This window comes from Myotis nattereri, assembly GCF_964212035.1.
Source record: "Myotis nattereri genome assembly, chromosome: 8".
NCBI classification, from domain to species: Eukaryota; Metazoa; Chordata; class Mammalia; order Chiroptera; family Vespertilionidae; genus Myotis; species Myotis nattereri.
In genome coordinates, this window is record NC_138083.1 from 5,947,517 (window position 1) to 5,962,009 (window position 14,493).

Here is a 14,493-nt window from a genome sequence, read left to right on the forward strand (position 1 = left end):
AGGGCTAGCTCCTGTGACACTTCTCCAGCTTGGCATTTCCTTCTGCTCAGATCGCAGTGACTGCAGGCGTCACAGAGGCCTCTGGTTCAAGCCATGCCACCCTCAAAGGCAAAGAGGAGGAAGTATAAACTCAAGACGAAGGAATTCGGGTGTCTAGCAGTACTTTTCACAAATTAAAAAAAAAAGCTTTCAGCTCTCATAGGTGTCACCCCACTCCCTTTCCCTGGGTGCCCTCTTCCCTCATCCCCTGCTGACCTCCCCACCTTCCCTGGCTCATCAGACTCCTACAAAGTCCCAGAGTCCCAGGGAAGCTCCCCTGTCACTTCCTGGAGCACCTTGACCTTCCCCTCAGCCCCTGGGTCACACACACACACACACACACACACACACACACACGCCTGCGGCCCCAGCACTTTCCTTGGTCCTGTTTGTTAATCACTTATCCTCATGCTTTATCTCCCGCCAGTCTGGAAACGGCCGCTATCTTTCCACATTCGAGTCCCCCACCTGCCCCTTGGGTAATAGGGCCTCAGCAAATGTTTGCGGAGCGCACACAGACAGCTGGGCAAGTTTGAGCAGCCATGGCAAGTTTTCATAAAGGCAATAATGTATTTATTCAGAGTCTATCCTCATGGGGCGGGGGGTGGAGGGGGGCAGGCTGGAGGATTTTCCCCTCCAACCGCTAAGCGGCTTGTTGATGGGTAACCGCAGGTGCTGTTAGAGGTGCTCCCAGGGCCGTGTGGGCTGCGGGGACACAGCCAGGCGGGGGCTGCTAGGTCCCTGTGCCCATTCTTCGCTGTTGGGCCCCCACCGCCTCCACCCGGAGCACATTCCTCTTGGTCATCTCAGTTTGCTCAGGGAGGGGAGGCCAGGCTCCCAGATGGGCGCCTGAAAGGTTTTGCTGTTAATGGGGCAGTTGGCAAGAGGAGGAAAGAAGAGGGGCTGTTTGCTTTGAGCTGTTTGCTGGCAGTGTTTACTCAGTCTCGGCACTGCACTCAGCTTTGGACACCGCTGGGGCGAGGGCAGATGCTGGGCAGGGAGCCCGCGGTCCGGGGCCGAGGCTCGGCCGCGCGTGGGCCTTCCTCCTGCCTGAACCTGAGTTTTCTCAGCCGCGACACGGGGTAGCGGTCGCCGGTTCGCTGTGCGGACTGGGCCTTTGCCCGCGGTGTTTCCCAAGTCTGCTTCCAAGGGTGTTAGAGGCTGCGGCTCCCTGTATAGATGGCACCGTTCATTTCTGGACAGTGAGAACCTACTATGTGCCAGGCTGAGCTAGTTGTGGGCACAGAAGGCTGGCCGTCGGGGTTTAAAATGTCTGGGTGGGACAGGGTGGTGAGAAAGGCCTGGGTCTGAAAGCGGCCACTCCGCACCCCTTTGTCCTGGTGACGGCAGCTGTGTGCCCCGGAAAGAGCTCTCCCCTGAGGGCCCTTCTCAGACCAGCAGTGGCAGCCCCTCCTGGGACACTGCCCTGCTCTCCCGCCGGGAGGAAGGTGACCCTCCAGCCGGCCCTGAACTGCAGGGAGGGATGGAGTGGCCGTCTGTGACGAAGGACAGTCCTTTGTCCCCCAGAGAAGGGCTGCGGCAAAGGCAGGTTAGCAGTGACTGCCCGGAGCTCAGAGCATCAGCGAGCATCACTGCAGAGGGCAGAGGGCAGAGGGCAGAGGGCAGAGGGCAGGAGCAAAAGCATCCCAGGGAATGCATGGTGGTGACACCACTGCATGCCAGGAAAGCCGCTGCCTGCGGACGCCGAAATGACCCTTAGCTGGGCCGCGAGAAGAGGCGGTGGCAGCCAGCCCCTTCCTGCACGTCCCCGGGCCTATTATGGGAACAGAACTACGATGATAAGGAAAACCAAAGTGTCACCAGAAACCCCAGATCGGCTGCTCCCAGACTTCCTCCAGGAGCTGCCCCCAGTGGTCAGATGGAGCCCCCCCCATTTGACAAATGAAATATAATCAGGAAAAACACAGCACACTTAGAATTCATTGATTTCATCCGCCCCTGATCCTCTTCTGGGTACATCCAAGTTCCGTGAATAACTCCGAGGAGATTGTTGAATTACAGTGTTTGCTTGTGATTCAGAGGCAGAAATTTTTCCAAATGTCTTAGCAAGAAAATGACATCTGAGGGGCCATTACGCGTGAGTCAGCGGTGTGGGCAGATCAGCTGCACCGAGCTCCCCGTTCCTGTCCTCGGCTTCGGGGTGTCTCTGGCTGAGAGAGAAAGTTCTGGAGGAAGAATAAGGAACTCGCAGAGAGGAGGGCTGGGAGAGCATGGCTGTTTTCCACAAGCCAGGCTGCTGGCTTCATGGGGAAGTTTTAGACCTGGTCCCCCGGCCGAAGTCCCCATGGCACCCACACCACGCTGGCCTCGGGGCCACGCTGCACCCCCCGGCCTCCAGCCCAGCACTGAGACACTGCGGCTCTGTGGGCACAACAGGGGTCAGAGCTGGGCTGTGCCGTCTCCACGGTGCAGGAGGAAACACGCTCACGCACGCTCACGCACCTCCCCGAACTGCCGTGATTCTGCAGGGACACCTTAGCCTTCTCCACCAAGCCTCTCCCGGTCCCAAGGCGGACAGGACAGGACCTGATAAGCAACGTTCCGCGGCGGAAACAGAGATAAGCATAACACCGCCCGCACCTGGAGCTGAAATCAAACAGAAACCTACCCTTCTTCAAGCCCAGTGTTTGTCCAAGAAACCTCTGCCGTGCGCCTCTCAGAAATCCATTCGTTTATCCAACAAATACTGGCCAGGTGCTCTCTGGGGGTTCGAGGGTCCTCAGGGAAGTAGGGAAGGGGGGCCCTGCTCTCCAAGGATGCAGACAGACAGCCCTGGTCCCCTTCCCACTGGCCTTTGCCACGTTCTCCGCCACCTCATTTGGGAATCTGAGGCTCGGAGAAGAAATTGGCTCACTCGAGTCCCAGAATGGTGGCAGGAGCAGAGACGGGCCAGGCTGCAGGCCTTCGGGCCCCTATGTCCAGGGTACAATGTGAGGTGTTGGGAGGGGTCAGCCTGCTGGCCTCCAACCAGGCATCTGAGGAGCCCAGACTGCTTCCCTCATCTTTCTCCTCACCCCTGGCCCACACCTGGGTCCTGCCAGCTCTACCTCCCAGACAGGCAGCCGTGGCCTGCTGTCACCTTCCCTGCTGCGAGGCATCATCATCAGCTGCCCGTCCATGACCACAGCCGGCCCCACCTGGCCTCACTCTGCCTCCTTCCATCCCCTCCGCCCATGGCCACCAGAGGGATCTTATCGCATAAGCCAGGCCCTGCCCTTCAGGAGCCAGCTGCCACAGGGAGAACTGCCCCCTCACCACAGCCCACGCGGCTCAGAGCCTCAGAGAAGATACGGGACGGGTGGGGAGGGGGCTTGCGGAGACTGCGATGCAGGGCGGAGGGTCCACTCCTCCCGGGCTGCGCCTGCAGGAAGCGTGGCCACGGGCGGTAGGCAGGACACAGCAGCTGTGCCCGCCGGAGGCCTGAGGGGCGTGTTGAGGGCAGCTGTGAGCTCTCCGTGACCTCACCGGTGTGGGCCAGCCACCCCTGCTGCCTCGTGCCCCTTGGCTTCTTCCAGGTGAGCACCCACCAAGCATGTTTGCGTGTCGAGGACTTTGCATGGTCTCTCCCGTCTGCCTCGCCAGTCCAGCACTTTCCATGCCCGTGTCCTCGCCACCAGTCTCCGCTCCCTGGAGCACCCTCCCCAGAGCCCATCTCTAGCCGGCCCCGTTCTACCCATTTCCAAGCCCTTTCGACTCCCGGGGGCTTCCTTTCTCCACGTGCCCCTTTCCCGAGTGTAAGCTCCTCAAAGGCAGGGGCTGGCACAGTGGTTTGGCACATGCCAGGAGCTCAGCAAATACCTGTGACTGCCTGACTTCAGAGAGCCCCCGGATCTGACCATGAATGACCAAGACCCCTCAGACAGAGGTCACGGGCAGCTCCCAGGCGGGCTCAACATTCTGGCTCGGCCGTGGCCAACGTGTTCTGAAGGTCATGTTGACGGCCAACCTCACGAATGGGGTCCCAGGGAGGCAAGTGTGTGCAGCCAAGAGAGGGGTTAACGGTGATGCCTTTGGGGACAGCAGCAGGACGAGGTCACACCTGACCCACCCAATCGGAAGGCCTCCCCTGCAAAGGCGTCTGGGATTCAGACTGAGCATCTGACTTCATGGCCACGTGGATGCAGGGAGCCCTGCGGCTGCCAAGAACGCCGAAGTGCCCTGCGAAGCCAGGCTTGCCTGGCGAGCAGGGTCGGCATCCCTCCAAACGAAACGGGTATCCAGGATGTGGCCAAATGCAGGAATGTGGAGTAATGGCAAGTGTCTGCAGCTTGCGGGGTGGGAGCCACAACACGGCCTGAAGGGAGGGGCGAAGGCTCCGAGGAAATTCCACAGACGCAGAAACAACCTGTCCGCACCCCCCTTCAAGTGGGGAGAGCTGGCCAGCAACGGCCCAACTAGAAAGTATGTGTGCTCTTTATCGGGACAAAGGGAAATCAACCTTATTTTTAGAAATAATAGGTTTTTGTGTTGTGGCCTTGGATCATGTGTGTGTCAGGAGACTTTATAGAGGAAAAGAAAAGAGGGGGGGACTAGATTCTAACCTGCCACCCACGAGCCTATGCTGAGCACAGGTCCCCTGACCTCTGTGGAGCCTCAGTCTCACACCTATAAAATGGGGAGATAGCAGCTGGCCCCACCTCCAACATCTAAAGAGGACAGATGATTCCCCAGTCTGGAGACTATTCTAGAAAGTCATCGCCTCTGCCTTTAAGCACCACTAGGAACAGGACTGACTGACTCAGTTACATCCAGGAGGAAAATGCCAGGGCACAGGCAGGCTTCCAGAGAGAGGACTTGGTAGTGGTTTCAGGGGACTCCACGTCTCAGCACCTGCAATACTTGCCCCAGGTGGGACAGCAGGGCACACAGAGTGCAGGAGGGAGTGGCTGGAGCTGGGGGGCCCCTGCCCAGTCCCCTCTGCTCCAGGCTGGAGAAGATGAGTCTTTATCACAAATGCCTTCACTGGACCGGCTGCCAGGTCGGCCAAGGCCCGAAGCTGCGCTCAGGTGCACTTGCTGTGCGGAGAGAGGAGCAGGCCCCGGGAGGCCAGCCCCGCAGGCTCGTCCTCCTGCTGAGGCCAGCGGCCTTTCATGTTGATCTGCCTGCCCTTCCCTAGCAGTCACGCTGCAGTGCTCTGACCACAGTCTGCAGGCTGACACTTGGCTCAGATTGGTCCAAGGCCGTCCCCCCTCAGAGCCTCAGCATCCACTGATTACAGCCAAGTTCACACGTGAAGGGCCCTGGGTCTGTAGGTCTGACCGCCCTGGGGCTGGAGAGGCAGAGCGTGTCACACCAGACCTCACTCACTTCTCACCTTGCAAGTTGTGGTTTCAAATGTCTGGACTCCCTCCCCGTCCTGCTGCCCGATTTCCCCATCACTTTCTGAGTCTGACTTGCTTGCGTGTCAGGGAAACGCTGGTGGGCCACAGCGAGACAACCCCGGGGTCCTCCCATCACCAGCCTGAGTGTCATCACCCTTGCCTCCGGCTAAGCTGCATTCCACAGGCCTGTGTGACCTTCTCAGCCAGGACCCTGGCCTCCGCCCTGGCCTGGCCGCTGGAGGCCATGTGATCAGGCCGGCCTGCTGCAGGTCTGTGGGCGGCAGCACACGGCAAGCTTGGCCCTCAGAGCCCGGGGCCTGTGTGACTGCAGGTCACCTGCCAATGACGAGCTTAGGGCGCTCCCAGGAGAGAAAGAGCACATCCGAGGGTGGGGCCGTGACCACACTGGAGCTCCCAGTGGCTTTTCAGGAACAGGGACGAAACTTCTGGGCTGAGAATGCAATGTCCGGGCTCCACCTGAGGCCTCGGCTGCTCGGACAGCCACTGCCGGACAGGTGTCCAGCCCCGTTGGGGTCCCACGGTCACTTCAGCACTCCTAAGGTGGCCACGGAAATTGCTGGAAGTCCAGGAGGCAGTCATTTTGATTTTTGACTGTCGGGTGGGCACAGGCCCAGGAAGGGGCCTGCGGACCCCGGCCAAGGCCTGTGCGGACCCTGGGCAGCAGGAGGGAGGGATGACTGTTCCGTTTCGAAATCGAGGCCAGGGCTCCCCACTTCTGCTTTTAGTTCCGCATTTGACCCCGAAGAGCTGCGTCAGCAGGAAGCCTTCACAGCATCTTGGAAGCCGGAATGCAGAAGCAAGGATTTCTGTGCCAAGGGAGCCTGGCACTGCCTCCTCTGTGAGGGGCAGCAATTCCTCATAGGGCCCGGCCCTCGCCAAGGGGGTGCAGAAAGCCAGGCCAGGGCAGGCTTCTGCGGGGACCGTGGCTTTCCTCCAGGACTTGGGGAGACCCCTGCCCCTTCCCGGAGGCCCGGGCCCAGTGGGATGTCGGGACAGGGACACCTCTCCAGGGCTGCGGGTCTCAAGCATCCAGGCTGCTGGGGCATTCGGACCTGCCGTCCCGGCCCGCCCCGCCCCAGGGCCCCTCGAGGTCTGGCTCCAATGTGCTCGGCAGGCCCCCAAACCACGTGGCCGGGGGCCAGTGGCGGGGTCAGGTCAGGGGTCTGGCTCCCCGCCCAGCGCGTGACCCCATCCCAGCCCCTCCCGCACGGGCTGCGGCGGGGCGGCTCTGCCCGCGGCCGGGGCGGGGCCGGGGTCACGGGGGCAGGAGCGGCCGCCCCGCCCCGGGGGTGTGTCCGGGCGCCCGCGCCGCCACCTTAAGGACCGGGCGGGGCCGGGCCGGAGCGCGAGGGCCGGGAGGCGCGGGCGGAGGGGCACCGGCGCGGGATCCGGTGCGGGGTTCGAATCGGCACCGTTGCGGGACGGGCGCGGAGCCATGGCGTCGTCGGGGCCGGCGGGGCCGCTGCTGCTGCTGCTCGTGCTGCTGCTGGGCGCGCGGGCCGGGCTCCCCTTCCGCCCGGGCCGGGGCTGCTACCGGGCGCCGCGCGGGGACCGGCTGGCCCCCCTGGGGCGCAGGTCAGCGGCCTGGGGCTGCGCGCGCGCCCGCCTCCTGGGGACCCTGCCGCCTCCGGGGGCGCCCTGACCCCCTTGACCTTTGAGGGTCAAATCAGTGTGGGGGTCTAGCTTCTCTCTCACACCCGGGGAGCCCTGCCTTTGGGGAGGCCTGGCGGGAGCGGCGCACGTGATGGAGGCCCCGCCGGTGCGAGGCCGGGCGTCCTGACGGCCGGTCTTTCCCCAGGACCTACCCGCGGCCGCACGAGTACCTGTCCCCGTCGGATCTGCCCAAGAGCTGGGACTGGCGCAACGTGGACGGGGTCAACTACGCCAGCGTCACCCGCAACCAGCACATCCCCCAGTACTGCGGCTCCTGCTGGGCGCACGGCAGCACCAGCGCCATGGCGGGTAGGTGTGGCCAAGGCCTGCCGCGGGCTCCCCCCAGCCCCGGGCCCAGCGGGATGGGGTGTCGGAACCCGCAGACCGATGCCGCCTCCGCAGGGACCGGCGGCCCAGGCTGGCGGGTCCCCACGCACGTGGGCCTGCTTCGCCGATCGGAGCCCTGACACGTGGGCCCTGGGATGGATCCAGATGTGGGAGCACAGCGGCCCCCCAGGTGTCTCGGGTGGAGATGGAGCGGCTTTTGGACAGCAGTTGGCAGGTGCGGTGCGGCCTGCCTGGGCTTGGAGCCTCACTGAGGCTGGCCCTTTGCTCGGGGACCTTGGCCGGCTGGCCTGTGAGGAAGGCGGCTGGGCCTGGCCAGGGAGGAGGGGGAGCCACCTCACCCCTGGAGGAGGGGTCACCTCCCCACAGAGGAGCTCGGGCGGCCGGCTGAGGAGTGGCCTCTGCTGGGGTCTCCCTGGGGGCCTTGCCCCATCTCTTTTGGTGGACAGGAAGGGGGAGGAAGGGGGCAGGTAGGCTGAGGCCCAGTTGGGAGGTGTAGGAACCCTCGGAGGAGCTGGGGCGGCCAGGAGCTAGACAGGGCCAGAGCTCGAGCCACCGAGAGGCGTGGGCAGCCTTAAGGCGGAGAGCGAGGGCAAAGGCCGGGCAGGTGGGCAGGGATGGGGCGCTTGGTTGAGGAAGTGAAAGGGCCCCAGTGGGGGAGGGGAGAGGAGGAGGCAGAAGTCCCCTGGGCCCTGTCCCCGGGGAGGGCCCTAGGGGAGCCTTGAAGAAGCTGGTGCGGGAGAGCGGGGCCTGCCTTTGTCCCTTCAGGCCGGTGAACCTGCCACAGCTCTAGGGAATTTCCTGGACAGAGGACTGCTTCTCCCACTTTCTACTCAAACCTCCATCATTTTCCCCAGCAGCAGGGTTCTCCTTCCACTTTCATTGAGGAAACAGAAGTCTCCAGAAGGGGACTTCCACGGGGCCCGCCCAGCCGCCACCCAACACAGCTGGCCATAGTTTATGCCTTCCCTCTGGTCTCTGGGCGTCACGTGTGCGAGTCCCTGGCCCAGGCCACGCCTCCCTGTGCTCAGATTTGGCGGTCACTGAACCTATGAGCCCCAACCCGCCTCCAGCCACCACTCTCTGCTGGCTCCCTGCTTCCTCTTCCCCATCCTTGAGCCCACTGCAGCCTCACCCCACTCCGTCGCAAGGTCACTGGCAAGAGGCAGCCATGCAGGCAGGTCCAGTGGTCAGCCCGGGCCTCCACCTCCTGGGCTACCCTTGCAGCGAATGCTTCCAGCACTCACCCTCCTCCTTCCCCGCCCTTCCAGGCTCCTTGTCCTCCCAGCTTCACTAATGAACTTCGGCTTCCCCAGCACCAGGTCCCTGGCTCCGCCCAGCCTGAAGGCTCCCCTCAGCTTTACACCCAGCACCCACACTCCCTCTCACTTGGACATCTGGCCCCTCAAACCCCGTATGTTCCGACCGAACAGCCTGTCCTTCCCACGACCGCCCTCACCCCCGTGGACCAAGGAATATGCAGACCTCCAGGGAATTTTTGTAAGACTTTATTTGAGCCAAAACTGAAGACAGTTACCGGGAAGCAATATGTCAAATGCCCCAGGTAGTGACATTTGGAATTAAGGGGGGAACATGAGCAGAAGTACAGGGAGGTGAGGAAGCAGGGGGCATGGTTGCAGGATTGTTAACCAGATCCAGTGCCTTCCTGGGTGGTTGCCCTGGAGGGGTCTGAATAGAGGTGTTTCAAAGGTGTGTTCACCTAAATGTATAGGAACAATGGGCAGGCCTGGCTTAAGGCAAAGAGAAATCCTTACTAAAAAGTTCTATGCCTGGGGCTTCTCTGCCCACCATCACCTGCCATTGCCATACCCGATTCCTCTGTTTCATATCCTCATACAATCCTGCAACAAATGTCGATTCAAAATATTTTTCGAACTCCTCTGCATCTTGCCACCGCCACCTCCACACCCAGCCTGAACCCCCACACCCGACACCTGGCTTCGTTCTGGAGCTGGACTGGTCTCCCTGCTGTCCAATTGCAAACAGCTAGCCCGAGCCTGGTCAAACCCAGGACGGGTTATGTTTCTTACACCGCCTTTAAGATTTCCTGCAGATAAAACACAAAAGCCTTCCTCGGTCTGCCAGAGCGCCCTTCTCGTGGGCCCAGCGTGGTTGCCCCGAGCTGGAGCCTGCACTTGCAGACCCTCCTCACAGGGATGCCACTCCGGCCTCAGCCACCCTCTCTGCACATGCCCCGAGTTCTCCCCCCTCGGACTTCATGCTTCCACACTGACACGTGTTCATTGTCCTTTGTCCCCCACCACGTAGACCTCTGTGACAAGAAGCTTCTGTCAGGAGGAGGGTCCGGGGGCTGCAGGAGGGGAGGGCGGGATGCTCTGGGGGGCTGTGGAGGGCTCTGCTCATTGTAACGAGCTCTGACTTGGGGATGGAAAGCGACAGGAAGCCCTGAGGTAGCACCTGGCGGGTGTGTGGCTGTGAAATCGGTGGAACATGAGCAGAGGGGACTGGGGTGGGATTGGCTGCAGACTCAGGGGTCCCGGGTAGGTGCAGGGACCACCTGTAGTGTCCCTGGCTGCCCACAGTGGGGTGTGGGCCCTGCCCACAGGCAGAGTCAGCACTGACCAGATCCTGGCTGGCTGCTCAGAGCCCTGCCTCTGCCCCCCAGTCCCGTGGTGCAGATGCCACCAGCAGTGGGCGCAGTGCCCCCGGGACTGGTCCCGCCCAGCCTCCCAGGGGCTCACCAAGTGTCCCTGTCCTTGCTCCTGGCCCTTTCAGTTCCTCAGCAGGCACTTACCGGGTACCTAAAGCTCGGTCCTGTCCACATGCCCTTCCATTCGAGTAGTGTGGCCAGAAACATCAGTGCAGGGAAGGGCCGGGCTCTGGAGAGCCTCGGCTTCCTCAAGGCAGTCTGGAGAGGGCCCCCAGAGAGGCACAGGGGAGCCATGGACAGGCTGGGCAGCTGGGTGCTGAATCCCATGGGTGTGCTTGCAGATCGGATCAACATCAAGAGGAAGGGGGCATGGCCCTCCACCCTCCTGTCTGTGCAGCACGTCATCGACTGCGGGATGGCTGGCTCCTGCGAGGGGGGCAATGACCTGGAGGTGTGGTCCTACGCCCAGAGCCACGGCATTCCGGACGAGACCTGCAACAACTACCAGGCCAAGGACCAGAGTAGGGCTCACCCACCCACCCTACCGCCCTCTTCCCAGGACAGTCTAGGCTTCTCTCCCTGGTGGGGGCACTAGGGGAGGCTCAAACCTGTGGGTTTGGGGGATCAGGGAGCTGGAGCCCATAGTCCTTGCTAAGGGCACCAGAAAAGCCCTGGGCAGGGATCTCTCCAGCCTTGTGTCCCTGTGGCAGGCTGGCCGTGGTTGTGGTTGTGACATGGTGGCTGTGTGGGCCTTTGTAAGAGCAGCACAGGTGGCCATTATCCAGGGAAGCGTGAGTTTCCCGGGAGCGTGCTGAGCGCAGGCAGTCCCGCTGGAGGAACAGGGCTCTGGCCTGGTTCCCACCGCACGACCCTGGCCGTGTGCATTCAGGTGGACATGGGCCAGCTGACCGAGGCGGGCCTGGAAACCCTGGAGTTGGCACATTCCTCTGAGGCTGCTCCCCTGTGAAATGAAAAGAAAAAGTCCCTAATTGGCAGTTTTAAGTCACCTACCTTTGTCAGCTGGAGCAGAGAGCTGGGGCCAACTCAAGGGCTGTTTCAGGCAGGAGGGGGTTAGGGGAGCCCAGGTGCTTTCCCACCCCACCCTCTCCTACAAAAGGGATTGCCTCGCCCCTGTGCCTGTGAGACACAGCAGATTCAGGGCCCATCCCACCCCACGGACCTCGGCTTGCCTCCAGGGCCATATTGCCGGGACACTAGGAATTCCCCCAGACTGGTTGGGCAAGTCTTGAAGTGGTAAACCCTGCAGGGATCTGAGAACCCGAGAGGGACAGATGAAGGGAGGAGAATGACAGCTGGGAACCAGGAAATCAGATGGGCCCTGGGGCCTCACTCTGACCCTCTGCCCTGCTCAGCCCTGAACTGGTCTCGTCAGGGCTGGCCTTTGTAACCCTGGATGAAGGGCAGATGCAGCTCATCAGGAGCCTGGCTGTTTGCAATAAACAGTCTGGTCTTTGTATTTATCGAATGGTGGCCACTTGCTGGTTGTGCTGGGCATTTGGTGACCAAAGGACACATCAAGCCATTTTAACCTCAAGGAGTCGAATGTCCTAGGGGAGGAACCTGGGCTGATAAGAAACTAGAACAGCAACGTAGGTAACATGAAAGCTGTGAAAAGGCAGGGAAAGGCAGGTCGGGTCTGAGGAACAGAGGCAGTGGGTGGTGTGGAGAACTAAAGGCTGCAGTTTTCAATCCTACCAGACCTGAGGCCTTGAACCTAACTGTCCACTATACCTGGGCGCCTGAGCATTAAAGAGAAAAAACCAACACGATATAGAAAAATGTTAGTTACATGCAAACACGTGGTTAGAATAAGATGGAACTTGGAGACATTGTAGAAAATAGGTCTACCTTTCATCTACCTTTCATCTAGCGCCAATATTCCACCTTTGTGTGGAAATTACCGAAAAATCGGTCTGGTAGGGTTAAAGCCTAATTCTTGATACCACCTCAAACCAAAATCATCAAAAATGCTCCTTTTGCCAAACAATCAGCCTATTCACTAGTCATCTTAAGAGCTAACTCATCTTCCAAGCTAACCATCCAGTCACACTCCATTTTCAGCTATGGAGTTTGTGAAAGGGCCCTTCTCCAGGCCATTAAAAGAAAAAAGGCTGTCTCTTGAGTGCCTACTATGCGCTAATTACGTCCTGTGCTTCCCACCAAGGCCTGGGGCCAGGCTTTTCAGGACTCCTTTGCAGCCTAAGGAGCAATGGGATCACACAGCGGTGGTGATGACTGGCAGTGTCAGGGAGCCGCGTGCAGGGTGGGCCTGGAGTGCTCAGGGCGGGTGACTGAGGGTGGTCCCTCACTGACTGTGTGTGCCCCCAGAGTGTGACAAGTTCAACCAGTGTGGCACATGCACGGAGTTCAAGGAGTGTCAGCCCATTCAGAACTACACGCTCTGGAAAGTGGGCGACTACGGCCCCGTGGCCGGCAGGGAGAAGATGATGGCAGAGATCTACGCCAACGGTCCCATCAGGTGAGCAGCCCCGCTGGGAGGTGCCGCTGCAGGCACGCCACCCCGTTCCTTCGGCGGGCTTTACTCTCAAGGCTCGAGACGGCCGGCCGCCAAGGGCGTTTCCTCAGGAGTGGAGCCAAGCTGGCCATGGGCCCCTCGGGTGGTTGCGAGTGAAGGGCGGCGTGTGGAAAGGCCCCGGTTGCAGTGAGGGCTGTGGGCTGTGGGCCGTGGGCCGGGCTGGCAGCAGGCAGACTCACTTGCTGCACTATCTCAGTCAGATTTTCTCTGATTCACAAAGTGCTAACTCCCTCCCTGCTTGTTCCCAGCTGCGGGATAATGGCAACAGAAAAGATGGTGAATTACAGCGGAGGCATCTACGCGGAGTACCAGGAGCAGAGCTACATTAACCACGTCATTTCCGTGGCAGGCTGGGGCATCAGCGATGGGACTGAGTACTGGATTGTCCGGAATTCGTGGGGTGAACCATGGGTAAGATGTTCCTGCTGACATTCTTCACATCCACGGTGCTGTGGCTTTGTGGCTTGGAGCTGGGCCCTCAGCAAGCACCAGTGACATTTGGGGTCAGAAACTTGACTTGTGTGGGGGCTGTTGCTGTCCTGGGCATCGCGGTGCATTGAGCAGCATCCTGGCCCCTAGCCCCAGATGCCAGTAGCTGCTCTCCCTGTCCCTCCATTGTGACAACCAAGACCGTCTCCAGACATTGCCAGGTGTCTTCTGGGGGAACGGCCTGGTGGTGGGACTCGGCTCTAGAAGTTTCAGGTTAGCTAGCATATTCCTTCACCGCCATCTCGTCCTTTTTCCTGTCAGTTCTGGCTCCTCCCAGTGATCCTGTGTAACTTTTCATACCTTTGATTTGGGCCACAAATGCAGGGGAGAGAAACTGACTGCCAGAATTTTAATTTCTAAGTAGTGTAAACCATTAGTGGTTTAAGACACAGACATTCGTTTTTGTGAAATGGGGGAAAGTGATTAATGTTGAAGTGCCACAATGTCAATATTTTGTATGTATATTCTTATTGATTGGCTGCCTCCTGCACGCCCCAAACTGGGGCTTGAGCCCGCAACCCGGGCATGTGCCCTGAGAATCAGATCAGTACGTAGGTTAGCCCTTACCACTGAGCCATGCCGGCCAGGCACAATGTCAGTATTTTGTATTAAATGACTACACATGGAGAAACAGGAGGAAGTTAAGTCATCTGGTCCAAAGCATCCATGTTTTGGTTCCACGAATTGGCCTTTGCCATGCAGGACCTGCACCCCTCATGTTACATATTAACCAAGTGAGATACTCACAAAAGGTATTTGCAAGCAGGGGTCCCACACAGGGAAGGGAGAGGCAGGTGGTGGAGCCTGTGCGGAGTGAGAGGCGGGGGGGGAGGGGGTGTTCGGCGTGCGAGGAGTGGGGTCGGGCTGGGCGACCAGCTAACACGTGCTCCTACTTGTCACAGGGCGAGCAAGGCTGGATGCGGATAGTGACCAGCACCTACAAAGACGGGAAGGGCGCCAAATACAACCTTGCTATCGAGGACAGCTGCTCATTTGGGGACCCCATCGTTTAAGGCAGATGTCTCGGAGAGCAGATCTTTAAGAAAATATCATGAACTTCCGTGGTTTGGAGGATTGGGAGCTGATGTTCAAATCACACTGCGAGGGCACTAAGCACCTGGCGGAGCACATCCCCTGAGAGAGTCTCAGAAGGGATGGCATAAACCAGCCCAGGCCACTCCCCTGCAGGACTGCAGTGAACCATCTACCTGCCCAAGATGGGATTACAACACATTAATTATGTGAACTGCATTTTTGTCGATTGATGGTTTGGTATTTTCCTTTTGGCAACTGTAGTCTATAATGTGGCATTTATCACCAGTTCTTTTGTCACCTTGGAAGGAATGGGGAATAGAGGGAGACAGCAGTTTCAAATCGCCCAAGTGATGAATAAAATACAGGATTTCACAAGAGGA

General features: G+C 59.9%; 1 protein-coding gene across 2 annotated transcripts; it reads left to right on the forward strand.

Moving 5' to 3' along the window:
* The first annotated feature begins 6,743 nt into the window (after window positions 1–6,743).
* CTSZ (cathepsin Z) lies at window positions 6,744–14,492 on the forward strand. Of its 2 annotated transcripts, none has more exons than XM_081097558.1 (6): window positions 6,744–6,977; window positions 7,201–7,364; window positions 10,374–10,553; window positions 12,382–12,532; window positions 12,838–13,000; window positions 13,981–14,492. In XM_081097558.1, exons 1-6 carry the CDS (start codon window positions 6,838–6,840, stop codon window positions 14,089–14,091), a joined length of 909 nt encoding a protein of 302 aa, XP_080953684.1. In that variant the 5' UTR covers window positions 6,744–6,837; the 3' UTR covers window positions 14,092–14,492. The 2 variants fall into 2 exon arrangements, with proteins under 2 accessions (XP_080953684.1, XP_080953685.1); XM_081097559.1 differs by having other exon boundaries at window positions 6,750–6,977; window positions 7,201–7,617.
* Window position 14,493: the final 1 nt, after the last annotated feature.